The sequence below is a fragment of the Artemia franciscana genome, chromosome 4 (genome assembly GCF_032884065.1).
Source record: "Artemia franciscana chromosome 4, ASM3288406v1, whole genome shotgun sequence".
NCBI lineage: Eukaryota > Metazoa > Arthropoda > Branchiopoda > Anostraca > Artemiidae > Artemia > Artemia franciscana.
The window spans coordinates 24773900-24799859 of record NC_088866.1 but is presented as its reverse complement, the minus strand read 5'-3'; the positions used below and the strand labels follow the sequence as shown (position 1 = coordinate 24799859).

The window sequence follows — 25960 nt, the reverse complement described above, 5'->3', positions numbered from 1 at the left end:
TTTTGAACAGAAAATGATGCGTGCAATCTAGCGTCTGGGGACTAGGATTCACCCAAAACTGCCGCATATATGTTTTTCAGGTGCTTAAAATGCAGGACATATACTGTCTCCAGAAGGACTACTGCCTTAAGTAAACCATCCTACCAAACCCACCCAGACTGTCTTAAGATAACAAAAACCTAATTTTTGAAGTTTCTGCCAGAAGAAAGGTCAAAGATGCGTGTTTATGTGTTTATTCTTAGTTTTTTTCTTCCAGGGGTGATAGTAAAGAACCTGTGGTCCAAGATGAGATGATTGGGAGGGAGGGCTCATTCGAAAGTAAATTTAAAATTCTACTGCCCTTTTAAGAGATCAAAATACAGAAGGCCAACTAGCCCCCCTTAAATGCCCTTTTTTCTCCAAAGACACCAGCTAAAAATTTTGAGACAGCTGTTTGACTCAGCATAATTAAAGGTACAATAGCTATGCCTTTGGGAATTAAATAAAAAACTAGTTTTTTTTAACTGAAAGTAAGGAGCGACATTGCTAAATATTTTTAGTGTTTCAAAAAGTAGAGTTGTGAGAAAGGGTCAAACTTTAGCATAAAGAGAGGGGCGTTGAGGAGGGAACAGATCTTTTCATATACTGAGTAATTTATGTTCGTTTTAAGTTTTAATGTCGCTCCTTACTTTCTGTTGAAATAAAAACTTGTTGTTTTTTATTTTATTTACAGAAAGGATCGATATAGTTCGTCATAAATGATGTTAGTAAAGAGGATTTCAAATAGTAGTCATAGTCTATAATAAATAACAAACTCTTGCCAATACTAATTTTTATAGGCAACTTAACTACAGTGTGTGAAAGTAAAACAGTTCAAAATAGGGATGAAACCTTTTAATTGACAGTGAACAAATACAAAATTTGTTAACTGGATATTTCGAACACATATACAGTGTTCATCATCAGCAGTAAAACACTGCTGATTTGATGCTCATTTGTGTTTGATGCTCAAAACACTTTTGAGTTTTACCACTGATGATGAACACTGTATGTGCTCGAAATATCCAGTTAACAAATTTTATATCTGTTCACTGTCAATTAAAAGGTTTCATCCCTATTTTGAACTGTTTTACTTTCGTCATGGAAAGGCAGTGTGGTCTTCGAAGTTATCAATTACAGTGTAGGCTTGTATCCGGGCTATAGCGGTAGCTCGTTACAGTATCTATAAAAGACTTAACAGTCTAACTCAATTTTCAAAAATTTCACAATTTCCTACTTCCTAGATATTTTCAATATATACCAAAATATCAACATATCACAAATCTGTGAAATACAGGCAGATTTTGCAAAGAATTTCTAGTCTTTCAACTACATTCAGGAGTTTTCAGAAACAAAGATAAAAATGGCCCGTGGTAAGAATTGAACCTGCAGCCTTCAGCGTAGAATTCCAACACGCTATCCATTGCACGAGGCAGGTATTGAACAACCCATTATTAAAGTAGTTTATAATAAAGAACGAACTATTGCCTATTCTAACTTCTATATGCAACTTAACTATAGTGCAGGTTTGTATCCGGGCTTCAGCGGTAGCTCGTTATATTATCTCTCCAAGATGTATCAGTTTCACTTAATTCTTAAAAAAATTAAAATTTCCTACTTCTTAAATACTTAAAATATATTACAAAATATCCTTAAGTCACAAACCTTTCAAATTCAGGCAGATTTTGCAAGAAATTTCTTGTGTTTTAACTACATTCAGGAGTTTTCAGAAACAAGGAATAAAACCAACATATCTAAGATATATCCCTTCCAGTCTTCATTTAGTCTCCTCATAAACAGTAAATTTTTACCTACGTCTGAAATACTATCTGTTCAGTTCTAATTTAATCAGTAAATAAATTAGAGTAATGTCAACGAAATCAAAGAAAACACCCATGATGAATCAAGGTAAATTAAAAAAAAATATTAAGAAAAGGAAAACAAGACGCAGAAACAAAACTCGCTTCTTAATAACTTCCAAAATTACCATGCAAATACCGCAAATACGCACAGTAGATTGGCAAGTTAAATTGTCTTTGATACCTTTTGAGCTTGGTATTATAGTTTGGCGTCTTCTCTATATTTTCATTTGTTAAATTATGAAAATCGAAAGTTTCAATTGGAATCCGATCATTTTTGTAAAAAAAAACTCACAAGTTCTTTAGAAAACCTAGAAGGTCTTAAAAAATATAACAAAACAATATATGTGTAAGTATGGGGATGTCCTGTCCAGTCTCCATTTGACTTCTAAATATTAAATACTCCTTGAATCCAAGGTAGGCCTACATATTATATAGGATACTATGCCCAGTACAATTTATCAATTTCACATACCTCAAAACGCTAAAAAGAAGCATCAAGGATTAGCTCCTTCACCACCTTTCTGGGTACTCCCAGCATATTTGGATTTTGGTTACTAATGAGTTTAATTGAATTTTTAAAAAGGTTCCTAATTGCTCAAGTAGAGTTATAGATATACATATAAAACTACTATTATAATTGTTAAATAAAAGCCTATTTTTCTAAATAAAAGAGGTTCAATTTAGCCTGTTTCTATTCCTAAATTCGCGACGCCAGGTACACTTACATTTCTGGGTTTATTGCTACTCTTTTGAATCAATCCATCACGAGGTTTTAGATGACTGTTGAACCGTATTTTGAAGGAGTTGATGAAGAAACTTTAAAGGATAACGTTTCCAGGAAGATCATTCAAAATTGATGTGCACATCGAATGAAGCTGCTCTTCAATTACTCTGTTCTTAGTGTCTCAACCTTAATATAGTTGGATCACGCTATGTGATTTCGTGTCGTCTTGTCGATTAGACAGTGGAGGAAACAATACAAAAATACTTAAGAGAAGGATACTAGGAGTAATCCTAATATAATATTTATATTAAACTCTTACTTACTCTTTGAATCCAAGGTGCATACTATTGATATAACTAAGTCCACAACGACTGATATAACTGACATAACTTGAACAGCACTGGAGAAGCATCAGAGAAAAACTGGAAAGGATCTGGAGGGAAAGGACGGAAAAGGTTTTTCCCGGGATTTCTCTCCCAACGCTAATGTTGACTTGCTTAATAAGTTTCAGGAAGGCAGCGTAGCTTTTAGCTGTTAACCTTTCTAAGCACGAAGTTTTGAATCTTTAAAATACCAATGACAGTGAAAATTATAAGTGATTAATTTAATTGCCTTGGTGAAAAACTTACGCAATCATATATATATATATATATATATATATATATATATATATATATATATATATATATATATATATATATATATATATATATATATATATATATATATATATATATATATCCTCAAAAAATCGTAAAGTTGGGGAGTTTAATTGATAATAATAAAAGAAAACTCCGTGTATAGTCATACCGTCTGGGGCAGCACTTGGTTTCATCTAGCCCATTTTTCTTAGTCAGAGCATTTTTATCTAAACGCTTGCGTTGACCTACTCAACAAGTTTCAGGAACGATTCATATCTTTTTCAATTAACCTATCCGAACTTAGAGTTTTAAAGCATTAAGTAAAAGTACAGTCAAAAAGAGAACTTTGTCGTTGGGATTGTTTGAGTGGAAATTTGCATAACCATATATACATTTAAAAATTGGAAAAAGTCAATGACTCAATTTTTAAATGGAAATCATGTATTCATGCAGTTATACAGTTTTGAGAAGAAGCGGGTGTCATCTCTTCCTCTTTTTCTCTTTTAAAGTGTTTATCTCCCGACGCCAGCTTTCATTTGCTCAATATGCTTAAGAAAGGCTACGTAGCTTCGTGTCATTGACCTTTCTAACGTTGAATTTTTAAAGTATTATAGTGTTACGGGCCGTGAAAATGAAACATGATTGTTGTAATTGTTTAAGCAGAAACTTACAAAACAAAGTGTCGTAAAAAAATTGAGGAAATTGAAAACTCGAATTAAATGGGAATAAATTTCCTCGTGCAGTCATTGGCAGCAGTGGGGACCATCTCTCCTATTTCTTCTACCTGTGAGAGCAAAAGCGTAGGTCCAACATGACAAAGGTTTTGTAAGGACAATTTTAATCCTTCAGCATTTTTAGCAAATTCTAATAGTTCTGAAATTCGGACAATTCTATTTCTAGGAATTTCGTTACTGCTTTTCGCGATGGTCTCACTTACACTTTTGGTCTGACTTCCAATATTTGCTGTAGATAGAGTATCTTAGTACCTACTAACTAGATTTAATAGTAATGATGTTTCCTTCCTATAGATATGTTTTCAAATGTTTTTTAGAAATCATCTTACTTCATACAATTGACACGTGTCCGTAACTCCTAGCAAATCACGTGAGGTAGTGCTATACGTAACTGAAGCCAGTATCTCTGTGGAGTGCTATCGTGGTTGCAGCAATAGCTACAGTCTAGTAAAAGACAGACACGGCAAATAGTAATAAAAAGTAGCCTGAAACCACCTAATTATACAACAAGGAAAGTCCATTGGCTTGAAAAACCAAAAAATTCTTGTTTGGCATAGGAAGTATCTTTTTTCCCGTTTTTATTCTGCTCCGCCGCTAGCGGGGCACTGGAACATCATAGAGAGCTGTATAATGTTTCACAATTGTTAAACCTTGTGCTTTTCGTAATTAATATAAAATCAGATTTAAAATAAATCCTTTTTTTGACAAGAAACTGAACATTGTTGGACAAGATGAGCTATTAGAGCGGCCAGCCAGTATTTCGTCACTGTTGTGGTGGATCTTTCCTTTATAATTGGCTGGTCCGGTTGCCTCTGAGGGTAGATCCAATAGCGTTTTTATATCCTAATTATAGTACAGAACAAGCTCTAGCCCATATTAACTGGGGCTAGTAATAATATATTATCATATGCGTGATACAACGCACTTATTTTTTTAAAAGATAATATTACACAAGTATTTCTTGAAAAGTTTCTTCTCTGCGGTATGGTTTCATATTTGACAGACTTCAGTGTCTGATTTCTTTGGTTCGTCTTTTGTTATAACAACTAAAAAAAGCCAAGAGCTTTTCCCGGCTTAATTGTCTTTGAATAAAATCTCTAAAAAAGAACAACTTGGACAATCAAACAAAATAACACTAATCTGAACAGCTAAAGCTAAATTGTAGGGAACAAACCACGAATCTAGTGAAAAACAAACCACGAATCTAGTAAGTAGCAAACCACAAATACAGTAATGAATTAAGTTACTAGCTCTTGCAATTTCAAACTGAATGAGCCCTTTTAAAGTTTCTACGACAATTCCTTCGATAGGAATTGCCCTGGTCTAAAACAAAGAAAAATTAAATAGATAAATAATATACTGTGCCCACATGGCGGTTTAGTTAGGCAGCGCCAATACACAGCCAATGATCCATTTGAACACATAGTGATGTAATAGAGAAACAGGAAAATTCGAAAGGGAGTAAGTAGTATCCCTATAATATGCTTAAGCGCAGCCCTATTCCAATGTGCTATTGGAGAAATCGGGATTGTCGAGCATCTGGTATTACTTAATCACCTCCGACTGATAACGAACTACCTTCAAAATAATAGTATCCGAGTTTCGTTTACCAAGTATTTCATTCAATAATTGAAGTGACCTGGAAGTGACGTAAACAAAGTTTTGACATTGATTCTAATATACAGTTGGAAGGGATATTTTTTGTATTCTAATGGTATCGAGCACACTGGTTCTTTTGACGGCCAATGACACTTGTTTTTATAGTAAAATTGTAACGCCACCAAAAATTGTAATGACTACAGCTGGCAAGGAATCCTTTTTGTAATGAAATGATCCCAATCAAACTGATTTTCCATCACCGGTTTTGTGCATGAGTTTAGGTCCCCCTTTTCCCCTCCAGAGCCAAATTTCCCCCTTCAGGGCCTTTCTTCCCCTCAAAAAACCCAGATTCCCCCTAACGTCCCCCCCTGATTTTTTTTTTAGATTTTGGGACTTAGGTTTTCTTAGGATTTCAAAATTTCTTGGGACGTAGAATTTTTTTAGACTTAAAAAATTTTTGGACTTGTAATTTTTTGGACCGGTGAACATATTTTTTTTCATGCGGTTGCCCACTTGGTACTAAATGGCTGATCATCGAAACTACATAGTTTATCTTACGTTTTAGACCAATATTTTTTGTACATTGGAAGGATAAACACTTCCTCATATTTTTAGCAAAAGTGAAAAGGAAGCATTGGAAGAAAAATCAAATATTATTAATAAAAATCAAATGTATTTTATCTGTGCGTATTCTAATTTTTGGAAAAAAAGGGGAAAGTTTTTTAAAAGTGTAAATATTTTAAAAAAAAGATGTATTTTTTAAACCGTGTACCTTCCTTTTTATGCAAACTAAAACCTCAGTTTCTTAAATGATCAATTATTTTTAATAAAATAAGATGAATTTTAAACGAGGATGTTCTTGTTCCTGAAAACAAAAGGCCGAAGTCTATTAAATGCCCAAATAGTTTTATTAAAGTAAGATGTATTTTAACGTTCATATTTCGGAAAACTAAACCGCAGCTTTTCTTAAATGCTCAAATATGTTTTTATGGAATCAGATGTATTTTAAACCTGTGTGTTCTATTTCTGAAAACTAAACCCAGTTTTCCTAAATGATCAAATATTCTTAAATACATTAGATATATTTAACCATTTGTATTCTTATTTCTAAAAATTAAAGCCTAAGTTTCTTAAATGCTTAAATATTCTTGATAAAATTAAATATATTTTAACCATATGCTTTCTTATTTGTCATATCTAAAACCCAGGTTTCTTAACTACTCAAATATTTTTAATAAGATAAGCTACAATTTAACAGTGTGTGTTAATATTTATGAAAACTAGAATCCAAGTTTCTGAAATGAGCAAATATTAGTAATAAACAAAATATGCATTTTAAAGGCGTGTGCTTTTATTTTTGAAAACTAAACCCCAAGCTTCTTAAATGATCAAAATGTTTTTGATAAAATAAAATCTGTTTTAAGCATCTGTGCTCTTATTTCTGAAAACTAAAAACCCGAAGTTTCTCAAATGATCTAATTATGTTATTTTAATAAGATATATTTTAACCATATGTGTCCTTATTTCTGAAAGCTAAACCCAAAGTTTCTTAAATGATCAAATATTCTTTAATAAAAACAAAGTATTTTAACCATATGCGTCTTTACTTGTCTTATCTAAAACCCAAGTTTCATAACAACTCAAATATTTTGATAGAATAAGATATATTTTAACCATGTGCGATTTTTTTTTATGAAAACTAAAACCCAAGTTTCTTAAATGATAAAATATTACTAACAAACTGAGATAAATTTTAAACTTGTGTGCTCTTATTTCTGAAAACTAAAACCGTAGTTTCTTAAATGTCCAAATATTTTACAATAAACAAGATGTATTTTAACTGCCTGTTTTCTTACTTATGAAAACTAAACCCGAAAATTTCTCAAAGGACAAAACATTATTAATAAAATCAAATGTATTTTAACTGTATCTTTTCTTATTTCTGAAACATAAAACCCAACTTTTCTGAAATGATGAAATATTAGTAATAAAATCATACGTATTTTAACCATTAGTGTTCTTATTTTTTAAAACTAAAACCATAGTTCTTAAATTATCAAATATTCTATATTAAAATAAGATGTATTTTAACTGTATGACTTTTTTTTATGAAAAATAAACCTGAGTTTCTCAAATTATCAAGGTTTCAAGGTTCAAGGTTCAATCGGGTTTAATTAAAAAAAGGAAATAACTAAACATAAAGTACACTGCTCTGTGACAAAACTCACGTTGAGACGCATAAACATAAGAGATTCTTCCCTAACACGCAGTACGGCTCCCACTTCAATCTTCGACGCAACAACACGCCTCCTCATTATATAATTTTTTAAATCTTAATCATAGGGTTTAACCGTATGTTTTCTTATTTCTAAAACTTAAAACCCAAGTTTTATTAAATTTTCAAATATTTTATAATAAAATAAGATGTATTTTAACTGCTTGCGTTCTTATTTATGAAACCTAAGCCCCAAAGCTTCTCCAATGATTAAATATGATTAATAAAATCAGATGCATTTTATCTGTAAGTGCCCTTATTTCTGAAATATGAAACCCAAGTTTTCTTAAATGATCAAATATCAGTAATACGGTCAGATGTATTTAGCCATATGTTTTTCTATTTATGAAAACTAAAACCGTATTTTCTATAATGCTCAAAAATTTTAAAATAAAATAAGATGTATTCTAACAATGTACGTTCTTTCTTATGAAAATTAAACCCAAAGTTTCTCGAACTATCAAATATTATTAATAAAACCAAATGTATTTTAACTGTATGTGGTCTTATTTCTCACATACAAAACCCAAGTTTTTTTTAAATGATCAAATGTTAGTAATCCATTCAGATATATTTTAACTATGTGTGGTCTTATTTCTGAAAATCAAAATCGTAGTTTCTTAAATGATCAAATATTTTACAAAGAATTAAATATAGTTTAATTGTCTGAGTTTTTTATTTAAACGAAACCCCAAGTTTCCTAAATGATCAGATATTCATAATAAAATCAATTGTATTTTCACTGTATGTGTTCTTATATCTGAAATATAAAACCCAAGTTTTCTTAAAGAGTCAAATATTTTCGATAAAATCAGATGTTTTTTTAACCGTGTGTTTTCTTATTTCTGAAATCTAAAACCTTAGTTTTTTAAATACACAAATATTTTAAATTGAATCAGAAGAATTTTTACCGTTTATGATCCTTTTTTTAATTAAAACTAGACCCCAAGTTTCTAAATGATCAAATAGTATGAATAAAATTAGATACATTTTTACTGTGAGTGTCTTCTGAAAACATCCCTAGTTTTTTAAATTTTCAAATATTATTAATAAAAATCAGATTATTTACATATTAATGTTTTGATTTCTGGAGACTGGAACCAAAGTTTCTTAAATGCACTAATGTTTTAAAGAAAATGGGATGAATTTTAACTGGTTGTGACCATTTCTTATGGAAACTAAACCCCAAGTACCTCATTTCATTAAATATTATGGATAAAATCAGAAATAGTTTAACCATATGTGTTCTTATTTCTGAAAACTAAAAGCCAAGTTTCTTAAATGGCCAAACATTTTTAATAGAATCAAATGTAATTTAACCAAATGCGTCTTTATTTGTCCAAAACAAAACCCAAGTTTTTTAACTACTCATATATTTTTAATACAGTAGGATGTATTTTAACAATGTGCATAATATTTGTTGTATTTTAACAATTCATAATATTTGTACGAAGGATTGATGAAAACTTTCATGTATATAAGGAGTTTTTTCAAATATGCGGTATTAATGGAACTACAAAGGGAAAGGCTTTATTTCACCACTTGGAACAAGCTCTGGTTTTAAGTCACTTGAGGTGGGATCAATTTATCAGAATCACCACGGACGAAGGAAAAAAAATGAGCAGTCATAATAAAGGTGTTGTTAGAAAACAGCAAACTTCTCAAGTCTGGATCTGAAACTGTATCGTCCATTAAGAAACATTTTGTTGCAAGGTTTTACCGTGAAGAGAAATAATAGATACCGTTATATTCAGCTATTAATTTTATAAAAAAAATGGGCTTACACACCACACAGTTTAAAAAGTTTTCTGAAGATAATAACAAAAATCTCATTGAATGTCTACAGTAAATGTCGTAAAAATATGTATTAAGCGTTTTATTTTTAAACCTAAAATATTTGTATATAAATGTTGTAGATATACTCTAATCATTATGATATACCTACAATACTATATTACAGTGTAATTACATGTGACCTAGGTGTGACCTGTGTAGTAACCACAAGTAATTTTTTTTCCCTTTTAAAACAAAAGGTTGCCGACCCCAGATCTACATCATGAAATTACTATTTTCTCTTGTAATCAAATTATAAGTTCATAATTCAGATTGCATTTCCAGAACTACACTAGAAAAAAAAAGATTGGAGATGTCAATTGTGGATATTACCAGTGTTTGAGTCGGGTCTATAAAATTTGTGGTTCCATATTTGGCAATTTTACACTCAAGTTCTATTAAACAGTTTTTTAAACTTCTTTGTTCTCCCGATAGATTCTGAATCTTTTTTAAGAATCTGAATGGCCAGTGGAAAAGGCCTTTTATATCATTATCCACTTCAGGCTCAGTATGTATTCAATATGGATAAGTTCATCCACAAGGGTTATGGTATAAAAAATGCTAGATTTTTATTTGTAACATGATCCACATTCTTCCACTTGGATTAACTAGCATGGTTACTCAAAAAACAAATAGGAGGAAAAGGTGGGCAGGTAACAACTTGTTTTCAGGGGTGTGTGGTGATATTTGGGTGGAAATATCAATTCGAAAAAAATAGCTTCGAGTAAAGATATTTGCACTTACTTTTTGACTCGATCTATTTTAATGCTAATCTCCACAAATTCAGGAGTTCTGATGTATATTTTGTTGGGTTCTGATAATTTTGTTTTGTCTATAACCAGAATTTAGTTTGATACTGATTTTAGATTCTGAGTTTTAGTTCAGTTTAATAATTTTAAATAAAAAGTTTTATGAAACATGTTGTAGGTGGGTTTTATTGTTTGTGTGAAATAGAATGTATTTTATATAATTGATTTGCTTATTTCTATGTTGAAATTGAAAGGGAATTAAATTTCTCCTATATATAGAGATAACATGGTTACCGCGTTTTTAGGGAGAACATGCGTGTGCCCCCATCTACCCCAGCTCTTTTCACCATAACTTCAGCATATTATACATATATATATATATATATATATATATATATATATATATATATATATATATATATATATATATATATATATATATATATATATATATATATATATATATATATATATATATATATATATATATATAATTGATCACAATCTCATTGAGCAAAAGTTGATACCATCTCTTGGAAAGGGCATTTTATGTTTACGTAAACTTTAATTGCTGACTTTTGAATTTAGATTTAACTTCTTACTTACATTGAAAAAAAAGATGTATTTTATTAATCAAATTAACCAGCCAAGGAAGCTAGCAATAGTTAGCACTCTAAAAGTTTACTTTTACGTGAATTTATGTTTTTGTCAATATTAGTGCCATTCTCTTCGAAATAATAGTCTCAGCATAGAAACAGAATTAGAGACAAATTTTGTTCCTTCTCGTAATTAAAACCTAATTATTACAAACTATAAGATATTATTACAAACTATATGATACGACGATGGTCGTATCAAATCGCTTTCTAAGTAATTATTTACCTTTTTATTATGGAAAGAAAAAGCCAGCACTTTTGTCATTAGATTGCTGCTTGGCCAAGTTTTCATCCATTAAATTCTTTTTTATAATATCCGGGAAGAATTTACTGGTCAAGGAAGATGTATGTTAATTTTTTTTCCAATTTTTCGATATTATTAAAATAAGAGAATGTCAAACAATGAAAAAATAAATGGTTTGTATGACATCTAGTATATTAAAGCACATAAACAGTTAAAGATGTGGAAAAAAGATATCTAAGTACGACAGATTTATTTGTTAAAAAGCAAAGAGAATTTAAAAATTCAAAGAAAATGATGTAATTATTTCATAGATTTAATTTAATTAATAAATTTATATCTTTTTCATTTTTTTTTTGCCTTTGGAGCCTTCAAGGGAACATTGGTATACAACTAGTAACAACTAAATGCAGCAGCAAGCCATATAAGGCCAAAACAACTGTGTTTGGAGCATGGCTGTATCCAGGAGGGTTACGGGGTTTGACCCCCCCCCCGAAATGTTTGTCACCGGTGAAAATGTTTTTCACCTTAAGTGCCGGTTAAACTTGCGTTTTTTTAATGATATTGTTTTCTTTTTTGTGTATTTAATGAGTTAGTATTATTGACGATTAAAGTAACATGAATGTGTTTGCTTTTACAGGCCAGAACGGCATTTTTGTGACTAATTGATATGTATATGATATAAAGGTTTTAAACAAAATCTACCTACCTACCTAATTAAAAGCTCATAATAAAAATGCACATAGCCCAATTTTGGATGCACTTTTTGAAGTCTTTTTGTAAACACCCTCCTCCCTGCTCCCGAACAAAAGTCTTGGATATGGTCCTGGAGTGCAGCTATCTGTGCATGCAAAAAAAATTTGTACGATATTGAAATTCTTTCTGCGGAACTCTTATAAGATTGGCTTGGGAACAGTCGGTTTGAGGTATTCAATGCATTATCCGAGAAAACAAGGATAGTTAACATAGAAAGTTACCAAAAATGAATAACGATTTTTACTACTAAAGATATCAGCGTTCTTCTTGGATCCATTCATCCAATTTCTAGGGCATAGCCTAAAGAAAGATTTTCGTTTAGGCTCAATAAAACAAAACTTAGTATTTACAAATACATGACATTAAACACTTTAGTAAGAACTTGAAACGAACAGAAATCCCCTTGAATATACAGAAAGCTGCTGTTTCTTCTGCCATTTCTCAAAACTAAAGTTGGTGCTTAATTGTTACAACAATTGAGCTTTTTTCTTGATTAAATAAACATAAATTATTTTTTAACGGAAAGTAAGGAGCGACATTAAAACATAAAACGAACAAAACTTACTCGTGTGTGAAAGGGACTGTAACGCCCCGCTCTTTACGTTAAAGTTCGACTCTTTCTCTAAACTCTACAAAACAGTAAAAACTTTAGCTGAATTTTAGTTGAACCACATTTTTCGTATAACCTACTGTTTGAAATACGGTCAGGCAGCCGGGTACCCAGAACAATCCGTAGGCAATTTCTCTGGAAAACATCTAGTAAATTTTCATATGCTTTTCGGAGCGTCCATGCTTCAGAGCCATATTTGACCACTGTCATCACTGTAGCTTCCGATATTCTAATTTTGGTTTGCAGACTTATCTTCCTATTCTTCCAAACTTTTTTTTAACTGTGAAAAAACACCCTGAGCCTTAGCTATTCTACTTTTAGCATCTTCACTGCTCCCACCATCTTTACTAATAATACTACCAAGGTAACTGAAGCTCCCAACCTGATCAATCTTTTCGTTACCTAATGTCACCTATTCATCTTCACTTATTCCTAGCCTTAGTGACTTAGTGACATGTGACCTAAGTGTGGCCTGCGTAGTAGGCCACACGTAGTAGGCCTTGTCACCTTTCTTATACAGTGGTTTAATTAAGGTTACCCAACGTCATGTTTTCATCTTTATTCCTAGCCTTAGTGATTTAGTCTTCTTCACATTAATTTTTAAGCCTATGCTAGCACCCTGAACTCGCAAACCCTCTAAAAATTCATTCACTTTGCTCACACTTTCATCTAAAATGCTAAAATCATCACCATAATCTAAGTCCAGGAGCGTTTTTCCTCCCCATTTGATTCCGTGGTCTCCAATTGCCTTTCCTGTGCTCCTTAATACGAAGTCCATCAGAATGATCCATATAAATGGGGATAGAGCACAACCCTGCTTCATTCCTGATTCAATAAAAAACCAGTTGCTAACCTCAATCCCTACCTTAACTAAAGCAGTATTATTCTCGTACATAGCACAAATCACTTTAATGTATTTTTCTGGTATACCATATAAGAATAAGACCTTTGCTAACGCTCTTGCTTCGATCAACCGAATCGAAAGCTTGCTCAAAATCGATAAGACCTAGGACTGAAGGTGTTTAACAACGAAGGGACTTCTCAATTATCAACCTAAGAGTGAAAACTTGGTCGACACAACCTCTACCTTTTCTAAAACCACACTGTATTTCCCTTAAAACTCCGTCTACACTATCTCTCAGTCTCAAAAGTATCATATTACTAAGTAATTTGCTACCTACAGACACCAGATTAATGCCTCGATAATTACGACACTCACTCTTGTCACCTTTCTTATACAGTGGTTTAATTAAGGTTTACCTAAAATCATTTGGTAATTCCCTTTTTCAAAAATCGTATTCATAATCTTCAGTAGCTTATTCCTAACCTTAGAGCCACTATATTTAAGAAACTCATTTATCACACTATCAGCACCTGGAGCCTTATTATTTTTTAATCGCTTTAGTACTGTTGCTAATTCTTCCTCACTGAACATATCTTCCTTCACATCCAAGGTATGAAAAACTTTTTCATTTTCATACGACCTATCACTCAGATATTTCTTGTGCAAAACCCTTCTACTCTCTATTAAACCTGAAGTTTTTTCACTAATATTCCTAGAAGCAGTCTTAGCACTCTTACCTAAGACACCATCAGCAGCTTCATAAATTGTTTTTCTAAAATTGTTTCATCCATCTTTCACATTGTCAGATTTTGAATTCTCAAGATAAGTATTCAACTTTTCCAAGAATTTTTTCCTCAAATTTTCATCCTGGAGTCTACCAACATCATAACTTTCGGGAGGCTGTTTAGATGGTGATCTTTACTTTTAAAGGATTCTTTGAGGTGGTTCTTTGAGGATATAGATAAAAATAGATAAAAAGTTCAGTTTTTTTTACTCAAATGTGCTTTTATTAAATTTTTGATATTCAGTCGGCAACTAAACAACACAGCACGGGATTCTGATTAATGGATATTTTTTGGGCTTGGTTTGTTTTGATGGGCGTTTTATGGCTGAAAAACCTCTTCGTAGCTAATTTATCTACAATAGGTTGCCTCCCCATAGTAGCACAATATTTGTAGGCATGAATACATAATGAGTTGGAGGTAATAGGCTTGGGACTGTCAATGCAGGATTTTGACTTTTGTTGATAGAAGAGCATCGCCAAGTGCTGAAAACCATGTTGTGACCAAGATGGGCCCTAGGTTGAACAAAGCCTCCAACTTATTGGAGGTCCTAGGGACTTCTTGCTCTCCGGTTCTAAGCCGTCTTAAGGGCTTCGGTATAGACTTGAGAAGATATGTTGGTTCCCGTCCTGCACTGGTATCCGGGATCATTGCTTTTCCTGAGCCCAAAATAATTTCAAAGATTTAAAGAACATGAAAATTGGAACTTGGAACGTTACGACGTTAAAAAGTGACTATTGCATCGACAATTTGACTGACGAATTCAGATGGTTTGAACTGGATTTTTTAGGAGTTTCAGAAACTCATATCCCAGGGGTAGGAAGCAGGAAATTAGGTGACATAGAATTTGTTTACTCAGGACGGAAGGATGGGGTACATAGACAGGGAGTAGGGCTCATGATGAATAAGGAAGCTGCTAAGTCTTGTTTAGGCTGGGAAGGAATTAATAATAGAATACAAATTGCTCATTTTATTGCTAAAAAGTTCAGGGTATCAGTTATAGTAGTATATGCCCCTGTTGAACCAGCTGATGGAGATACTAGTGACTCAGATGAATTTTACTTACAGATACAGGAGCAAATAGACAGGGTATCAGGTAGAAATATGGTGTTTTCTACGTTTTTAATTTTTAGCTTAGTTTACGTTTTGTTTTCTACGTTCTAAAGTTTTTTCACTAATATTCCTAGAAGCAGTCTTAGCACTCTTACCTAAGACACCATCAGCAACTTCAGAAATTGTTTTTCTAAAATTGTTTCATCCATCTTTCACATTGTCAGATTTTGAATTCTCAAGATAAGTATTCAACTTTTCCTAGAATTTTTTCCTCAAATTTTCATCCTGGAGTCTACCAACATCATAACTTTCGGGGAGGCTGTTTATATGGTGATCTTTACTTCATGATCTTTTTCATTAACAATCTAATAAAAGCACTAATGAGTTCAAGTTCTTAGTAAGAGTAGTTCTTGGTAGATGGACTCAAAATAGATGTATTCATAGTAGAAGTAGTAAATGTTTTTGTGTTTTGGTAAGGATGTGGAAGACTAGGGCCAGGCAGGAGTACAAAGTGACATTGGATGGTCTTCCCAGCTATTTCATTTAGAAAAAGCAATAGACGCTAAAATTTACTTTTAAATTACACCTCTCCTGTCTTTTGATGGTCTTCTGTTGCGTAGCTAATGAAATTCAATCTTGATTCAGGAGCCAAAATAGGGATAATGTTAGTTATAATTTATATTTATTGTTTTTTTTTTATTTAAACAGCTGAATATAATTAATTTAGAGTACTTTTAAGTATATTTTTCTAAGTTTATTGTGATACTATATACAATTAAACCCTGGGTTGATGACTGTAACTACTTAATTTTAATTACCTACCTTAGATTTGCCCTAGGAATGAGGGTATGGACGGAATGATAGACTTGTATATTTTAAAGGTTGAGTATGTATGTCCTTAGGGATGTCAACCTCCCTCCTCCACCCACAGCCCTCAGGGCATGGCCTATAAGTTGGGCGTCTCGTCCTTTGTTTACATATAGATAGGTGGGAATATTTGACATTTACTTTCCTAAAAGACTAAGTGCGATCATATGAGCCTTCCGAAGAATGTTAAGGGATGTGTTGAATGGAATAAAAATATGTTATATGTTCAAAAGGGCTTAACTAAGGAATTACTGAGTATATTAATTAGGAACTTTCAAGAAATGATAAGGGAGAGGATAAATTTACCAAAAAGGCAATTCTAGTAGTAAAGGGTCTGTACGTTCAACCCCCCTCTTAATGCTGTCATCTATATCCTTATAGTCATAATTTTAGCGACTGTCCTCCCCCAGAGCCTCTATTCGTCAGACATTCCCCTGTGCGTAGCCATTACGGGTACAACCGGTCACCCAATGCCTACATGGGGAGCGGTTTGGTGGTATTGTTCGTTGAAAATTTAGTTTTAAATAGGGGTAAACTTCATTAGCAATTTATTTCAAGAGGTAGGAGGGGGAAGAACTTGTTAAGATACAATTCGTATCTAAACGGGTGGAAGGGTTTACAACACTTTTCTTTCGATACAGGACTTTGTCATAGCCTTATGGGATTAGTCCTATGGTGTCCCACCTTTGTCATAGCCACCCCGCCTTTGTCATAGGAACGGGTACTATGGCACTCTGCCTTTCTCATAGCCTTACATTTACTATGGTGCTCTGCTTTTGTAATAGCCTTACAGATACTACCGGTCGCCCCACGTCTAATACTAATTCGAGCGTACTCCTCATGCCTCTATGAATACTACCGGTCACCCATTTCCTACACTGTTGGGGGGCAAGGAACTCTTAATTGGCTAGGGCACTAGTTACCGCTATTCCCACCAAAATGGATTTTTGAACTTTTCGCTTATTGCCTATCATTTCTCCCATATGGGCGTCTGGAATAAGCCCCTATATCTTTTCTTGCATAGGACTGTATTAAATAACGCATCAAGTCACTTCTAGCACAGGATCATCTGAAATAACACTTTTAGCAACACATTCTTAAGGTTCCCGAATATTCCGCAAAGAATTATGAAAATCATGATACAGGATTAGTCCGAAGCCACTCGGGTTTCAGTGTGCACATAGCCGTAATCGAACCTTACAAGGTTTTCTAAGGAGATTCAAAAATCCTTCTGTTAATCGTCTATTTAAACGATCTTTACAAGCCGGCAGTTTTTGCAATTTTACTTTGAGTCTTTATATTGAGTGTTTATTTCAGATTACCCTATGGGAGAAACGATACAAGCTCAAACGTGTTTAAGTGGTTCAAATGATCCAAAAGTAGTTAAGTGGACGTAGCTTCTTGCAAAATATACTTTTGATTTTTTTAACAAAAACTATCATTGATTATTTTTTAACAACATTTTTGTAGAATAACCATTTTTAACAAGTTTTTATGCTAATGAACTTCGGGTTAATACCAAATCTAAGGGATGTTAAGTTTCATTGGTAATGAGTGTTGATTTAATACTTATTAATATAATCCCCGGGGACTCTGGGGAATTAAGTCATCCTCAAAGACATAGTTACTAGATTTTTCAACTATGCTGAACAAAACGGCTATCTCAAAATTTTAATTGGGAGACTTTGGGGAAAAATGAGGGCGGGAGAGGTCTAGTTGCCCTTCGGTTTTTTGGGTCACTTAAAAAAGGCTAAAGAACTTTTAATTTCCATTCGAATGAGTCGATATTCTAGGACCAATGTTTCAATACGATCACGCCTGGGAAAAAATCTTTCTTCTGGCAAATAATACAAAATTCCACATTTTTGCAAATAGGAGCTTGAAACATCTACAGTAGAGTTCTCTGATACATAGAATGTAATGGAATGATTTTCATTAAGATTTTGTGACTTTTAGGGGGTGTTTACCCCTATTTTCTAATATAAGGCAAATATTCTCAGGCTCGTGACTTTTGATGGGTAAGCATAAACTTGATGAAACTTATATATTTGAAAACAGCATAAAAATAAAATTATTTTGACTATATTTTGGTATCAAAATTCTACATTTTAGGAGTTTCGGTTACTATTGAGCCGGGTCGGTCCTAACTTACAGTTCGTTACCACAAACTGCATGAAAATACAAGTTCCACAGTTTTGCAGATAAGAGCTCAAAAAATCTACAGTAGGGTTCTCTGATACGCTGAATCTGATGGTGCAATGTTCACTGAGATTATATAACTTTTTAAGGGTTTTCTCCTACTTCTTTCGAAAATAAAGCAAATTTTCCCAGGCTCGTTTCTTTTGACGGGTAAGACTAAACTGGACGAAACTTACATATTTAAAATCAGCATAAAAATTGAATTCTTTTGATGTATCTATAGGGATGAAAAATTCGTTTTTAGAACTCTAAGTAAGGAGCCGGGTCGCTCCTTACTTACAGTTCGTTACCACGAAGTGTTTGATCGTTATTTCTTGTGATTACATTTCATCAAAGTGGGCTTATAATTCTTTTGGTTGATAATTGAAATTCAAAAGTAACTTCATAAGCTTTTGCATCCAGCCCAGGACTCTATACACTAATGTACATTCTTGCAATTATTTTTCATGAGAAATTGCTCAGCAGTTTGTTTGCTATTAACTTACTTATTGCTAACATCTGCAGGATTCTTGGTAAATATTTTGTTTTGAGAGAGGTCTAATCTATTCTGAATTAGTCGTGATGATATAAAAGTAAGCCATTATTAAATAAAAAGCAATACTTTTTTCAAAAATATTTTTAAGTCTTCACATTTTGATGGAGCTTGGATAGTTCAGGCCCGGTGTTATCACCTAACGTATAGCCATACCAGTTTAGAGTAGGTCAATACAAGCAATATAAATACAATTTCTGTCTAAGAATTTAATTGTGTATGAATACATGTTTATTATAAAACGGCCGTTAGTTAGTAAGTTGCCTTCGCTGAACTTTTCCCATCTCGTTTCTTGGAATTTTGCCAACAAATTTTACCCCGCCAGCTAATTGTTCAAAATCGTTCTTTGACAAGCCTGGAAAATAAAAGGACACGTAAAATAAATTGATCCATTTTTTGAATTAAATTGAATTGATTTTAGTTATTTAAAATCGATTATAAACCTTTATTTCGAATGCATTTTATAATCAAGTTTAGATCTGCGCTTCCATAAATGCGTTTGAAATGACAGCAAGGACAGTGAAAAGAAATATTAATGTATGAACTAGAACTAAATACCTTATAAAAAATGGAGGTTTCGAGAGTTTAGTTTTATTGCATATGTAGTTATGAAGTTTTTGGTAATATCAGGTGCTAAATTTAAAAAAGTAACTCTGGTGAAGAGTAAGAAAAAATGAACTAAGAATGTAAGGCACCAAATAGCATGAGTATATATGTCTTTCCTTTAAAGATGTAGCTACCTTCAGGAATAAACAGATTCAAGAATAATGCTTTAATTTTTATGGATGAAAGGTGTGGTTATTTTAAATAACTATTTTTGCCTATTTATTGTCATGGTTCTACGTGGTGACGCAGGAAAAAATGTGATAATTTCTTGACCACTTCGTAATTAAGAAAATTAGTATTTTAAAACGCTTTTAACTCTTATTGATTAAATTATTACACCTGAAAGTCACCTAACAATTAAAATGAAGCAGGTACTTATATAAATTTCACAACATTTGAGATACAACTACACCTCGAGAAAATGCGAATTCTTCCTTAAATTTGTGACCTATTCGGATCGTTTTTGCAGCCAAATATATAAGTATATATAAAAAATAAAAGGCACATGGCACACAGCAGGCTTTTACATATTGATTCTTGTTACTATTTGTCTTATAACTTCAGATATTGCGAACTAATCACGATGTCATGGCTTCATGTTGAGTTTAATGCAACCACCCCAGGGAAAAATACTAAAAGGCATATGATTCAAGGCATATGATTCTAATTCAAAGATGGTTTTGACACTTCCAATGCTTCGTTTTCGTTCATCATTATATCAGACTTTTTCAGATGACTTTTGCTGTTTTGATTCATTCAAAAAGCATGTGTTCCAATGTCTGTGCGCTCTGAAACATCTAAAATTGGCTTATTAATCTTTTTTTTTCTTTAGTTTCAAGTAATAGGTAGTAAATTAACAATTTCAGTTAAGAACTTTTTTTTCGTGAACTCAGTTCCTCCTTTTTGCTTAAAATGTTTTTAATTCAATCGTAATTTTCTGAAATATCTAACCTCTGCAATATCAATTCATTGTGCTTTTCTTTAGTTTTAAGTGACATTCTCGCTTGCAATTCAATGTGATTTGTTGCTGTTTCTTATTCCACATTCTTTTTCTTTAGCTCTTCAGAGTAATTTGTGACTTTGTGTGATTTTGTACGTTTCATAGATACTAAATATAGATTACTCCTTACCGGACGCTAAATAACACGTTCCTTTTTTGATTATAATTTTATGCAAAGAAGTTTGGGGTGGAAATGATGCATTTCATATTCTTGAAATGAGCTCAAAAAGATGATTTCACTCGTATGTTTTTTGTTTTTTCTAAATTAAGCCAAACTAATTTTTCTAACTCCTAACTAATTTTTTCAAACTCGTGACCCATCTAAATCCCTTTTTCAGGCAAAAATACAAAGATGTCAATTTTCCTTGAAGAAAATATGGAACCATTTTCAAGAAAAATAAATATATTTATTATAATTAACGTTAATATACATAAATTGCTCTTTTAAAGAGAGTAGATGTATATGTAGGTAAGCAGCACAGGCAACTAGAGAAATCTTTTTCAAGTCCTGAGTATACCACTGAGGTACAATGTAAGGCTCGCTCCCTCCCTCCCTCCCCCCTGTCTCTCTCTCCCTCTTTCTCTTTTTCATGGACAATAACAAAATTATCGTTCTTAAATGACCACTACTCAATTACAGGTATAACGGAAACTAAACTAGAGCTTGAAGGTAATAAATAAAAAAAAAAACAAGTTTTTTTTAACGGAAAGTAAGGAGCGACATTAAAACTTAAAATGAACAGAAATCAATTCGTATATGAAAGGGGCTGCTTCCTCATCACCGCTCCGCTCTTTACACTAAAGTTTGACTTTTTCTCTTAACTCTACTTTTTAAAACAGTATAAAACTTCAGCGTAAAGAGCTTTGATGAGGAAGCAGCCCCTTTCATATACGAAGTGATTTCTGTTCATTTTAAATTTTAATGTCGCTCCTTACTTTCCGTTAAAAAAACTTATTTTTTTATTTAATTTCTGAACGTTTTTGGATCAATGCATGTTTTGATTTTGGCTCTCCGCAGCTGAATAATTGAAACGCAATTTGCATATTTATATTTTTTGGCTAAATAGCTTTCTCATAGATTTGATCGAATGATTTTGAGGAAAAAGAAGTGGGGAGGAGGCCTAGTTGCCCTCCGATATTTTGGTTACTTAAAAAGGCAACTAGAACTTTTAATTTTTAACGAATGAATTTATTAGAAAAACATATACGTAACTTACAACTTAGCTTACATAATGAACTTCTGTATTATCATGTTTTTATTGCGTGTACGAGGGGGTTTACCCCCTCGTATACACAATAAAAGCTTACACTAAAGCTTAAATTTTGTCCCAATTTCTTAAGAATGACCTCTGAATCACAAAAGCCGTGGAATAAATAGTTGAAATTACTAAAAATTCTTTAGCGTAAAGAGCGGGGTATTAGGAGGAGGTGGGCCCATCATATAGGTAATAATTTCTGTTCGTTTTAAGTTTTGTGCTGCCCCTTACTTTCAGTTGAAAAACTTTTTCATATTTATTTTTTCATTGTTTTTTTTTTTTTTAAGTAAACAGGAAAATCCTGCGCTCCCTTCATGGAAATTTTCTTCTCCCATGATAAATTCCTCCAAGAAAAGTTCTTCCAACATATCCCCATCTTCTCAACCCCTTCCCCCAACCAAAATCCCCCTGAAAACGTCTGTACACTTCCAAATAACCATTACTATATGCAAGCACTGGTCAAAGTTTGTAACTTGTAGCCCCTCTCAAGGGGACTGTGGGGGGTCAGTCGTCCCCAAAGACATAGTTATAAGGTTTTTTGACTACACTAAATAAAATGGCTATCTCAGAATTTTGATCCGGTGACTTTGGGAAAATACTTAGCGTGGGAGGGGGCCTAGATGCCCTCCAATTGTTTTGGTCACTTAAAAAGGGCAATAGAACTTTTGATTTCCGTTAGAATGAGCCCTTGTCGCAAGATTCTAGGACCACTGGGTCGATACGATCACCCCTGGGGAAAAAAAACAACAAACAAATAAACACGCATCCGTAATCTGCCTTCTGGCAAAAAATACAAAATTCCACATTTTTGTAGATAGCGATGGTGTATTTTTCGTTAAGATTCTATGACTTTTAGGAGTGGTTTCTCCCTATATTCTAAAATAAGACAAATTTTATCAGGCTCGTAACTTTTGATGGGTAAGACTAAACTTGATTAAACATATATATTTAAAATCAGTATTAAAATGTGATTATTTTAATGTAGCTATTGGTTTCGAAATTCCATTTTTTAGAGTTTTGGTTACTATTGAGCCGGGGCGCACCTTACTACAGTTCGTTACAACGAACTGTTTGAAACGATCAAAATAACTGCGACTGTGGAGAGTAAAATGTTTTAAGATGACTGTAGTTTAACTATAGTCAATTAATGTACAAGGTCAGAATTTAATCTAATATATGATATGTTTGTGTAAACTAACTGACTCTCTCTCTTTGTTTTTTATTTGAGAAGTTACAACAGATTGTTAGAGTGCTAAAGTGAAATTAGGTAAATGAGTAGTGGCATATTAGATATTATGTAGTTTCTGGAAGCTTGAGTTTGGGTCTTTCTATAGGAAAAAAGTGCGTGGCTTATGAATAAAACTGTAAAACCCCAATGTACCTTTGACAAAATCAATCAGCTCCAGGGCAGTGGTGGATGACCCTTCTTTTATTACTACAAATCCTGTGGGCAAGGCCCCATCCTTGTCATCGGGAACGCCAGCAACGGCAGCGTCCTGTACATCTGGATGGGAAAGCAGCATGAATTCCAGTACAGACGGTATTACCTATAAAACAGATAGAAATCGATTTATGTATACATGTTGATTGCAGCGTCAACATGGGCAAAAAGCTTCGGTATGAAGCGAAGTTGGATACTTGGCTGCCCACGATTAAAACATATTTCGTTTTTTTTTTATAATTCTTATCCTAAATGTTTCTGCTCCTGACCATAACTCCTGTTCTAGAACAGCAGTGACTAGACAAAATAGTTAAAAAATGAAATTGAGCAAGTAAAACCAGCTACTTTTTAAATATTAAAACAAATAAATAAAATAAGAATTTATATACTTTAATCTCCCCAAAAAAACAGAAATTTTTATTTTTCTCGTACAGGGAACAACTGAATTTTTTTTAAAACTATCAATGAAATTGTGGAAGGGCGGAACGGCCATAAAATAAAAGTTTGTCCTTGAAAAATCAATAAAAAAGGCTGCAATTATGGGAAGCCAAAAAAAAAAAAATTAATGTGTTGACGTCGAGTAATGTCAAAAACCAAAATTATTCAAGCTACTTAAAATATTTAGGGAAAAAATGGCCGAAAATAAGCCAAAAAAAGGAGAAGAAAATACGGAGAAGAGTAGACTTTTCAAAGCATAAATTATTATCTTTCAGGTCAAATGATTATAAAAGTTTTCCTCTAGAGGACTGCATTTTCTTTAGTAATGTTACAGTATTTTTTGTAGAATGATCTTATATTCATAACAAAATGGCTTGGTAAGGCTTTTTTTTTACCGTAAAGCTCTTTAGTAAAGAATTTTCGTACTATTACTTAATATATAGCTACTCGGTATTTAGTCATGGCCCTTCTGGCATTAATTCATTAAACGTTAGATATTCAACTACATATTAGATTTATAGCCATGGCCCTTGTGGCTTTAATGCATTGAATATCAAAAAGAAAATATAGAGCATATGATGTGCGGCTATTTAATGGATTTTTGTTATTTTTTTTTCTCCTCTTATATCAAACAGTTCGTGGTAACGAACTGTAGTAAGGAGCGACCCGGCTCAATAGTAAACAAAACTCTAAAACACGGAATTTTTATGCTAAAAGATACATCAAAAGAATCGGATTTTCATGCTGATTCTAAATATATAAGTTTCAGCAAATTCAGTCTTTGTCATCAAAAGTTACGAGCCTGAGAAAATTTGCCTTATTTTGGAAAATAGGCGGAAACACCCCCCAAAAGTCATAGAATCTTAACGAAAATCACACCATCGCATTCGGCGTATCAGAGAACCCTATAGAAAAATTTTCAAGCTCCTATCTACAAAAATGTGAAATTTCGTATTTTTTGCCAGAAGACAAATCACGGGTGCGTGTTTATTTGTTTTTTTTTCTCTTCTTTTCCCCAGGGGTCATCGTATCGACCAAGTGGTCCTAGAATCAAAATTTTGAGAAAGCCATTTTGTTCCGCATAGTCGAAAACCATAATAACTATGTCTTTACGAATGACTTACTCCCCCATAATCCCTGGGGGAGGGGCTGCAAGTTACAAACTTTGACCAGTGTTTACATACAGTAATGGTTATTGGGAAGTATATAGACGTTTTCAAGGGAATTTTTTGATTTAGGGGGGGTGGGTTTGAGGGGGATGGGCTACGTGGGAGGATCTTTCCTTGGAGGAATATGTCATGGGGGAAAAAATCAATGAAAAGGGCGCAGGATTTTCTAGCATTACTAAAAAAAAACAATGAAAAAATAAACATGAAAACGTTTTTTAAGTGAAGTAAAGAGTAGCATTGAAACTTAAAACGAACAGAGATTATTACGCATATGGGGGGTTCTAAAAATACTTTAGCATAAAGAGCGAGGTATTTAGGAGGAGATAAATACCTCGCTCTTTATGCTAAAGTGTTTTTAGTAATTTCAACTATTTATTCTACGGCCTTTCTAATTCAGGGGTCATTCTTAAAGAATTGGGACAAAACTTACGATTTAGTGTAAAGAGCGAGGTATTAACGAGGGTACAAACACCCTCGTATACATAAAATAAAAATAAAAGAGAATATAAAAATGTGTTACATAAGTTAATTCTTAAGTTACCCATATTTTTTACTAATAAAAACGTTCGTTAAAAATTAAAAGTTCGAATTGCCTTTTTAAGTAACCGACAAATTGGAGGGCAACTAGGCCTCCTTCCCCACCCCTTATTTCTCAAAATCGTCTGAACAAAACTAAGAGAATGTCTTTTAGCCAAAAAACAATTAATATACAAATTTCATTTTAATAACTTATGTGCGGAGAGCCAAAATCAAACATGCATTAATTTAAAAACGTTCAGAAATTACATAACAAAAACTAGTTTTTTAACCGAAAGTAAGGAGCGACATTAAAACTTAAAACGAACAGAAATTACTCCGTATATGAAATGGGTTGTCCCCTCCGGAATCCCTCGCTCTTTACGCTAAAGTTTGACTCTTTGCCGCAATTCTACTTTTTAAAACAATTAAAAGCTTTAGCGTAAAGAGCGAGGGATTGCGGAGGGGAAAACGCATTTCATATACGGAGTAATTTCTGTTCGGCTTAAGTTTTAATGTCGCTCCTTACTTTCAGTTAAAAAGAACTAGTTTTTTTTAT

The 25960-nt window shown here is 32.8% G+C and overlaps 1 protein-coding gene across 4 annotated transcripts in view; it reads right to left on the bottom strand.

The window, feature by feature from the left end:
* LOC136026192 (uncharacterized) overlaps positions 1-25960 on the bottom strand; it is a 305310-nt gene that overhangs the window by 184648 nt on the left and 94702 nt on the right. For all 4 annotated transcript variants that reach the window (XM_065702511.1, XM_065702512.1, XM_065702513.1 and 1 more), the window contains exon 10: positions 23219-23384. In XM_065702511.1, coding sequence (XP_065558583.1) covers positions 23219-23384 — 166 coding nt within the window. The remainder of the gene's footprint in view (positions 1-23218; positions 23385-25960) is intronic.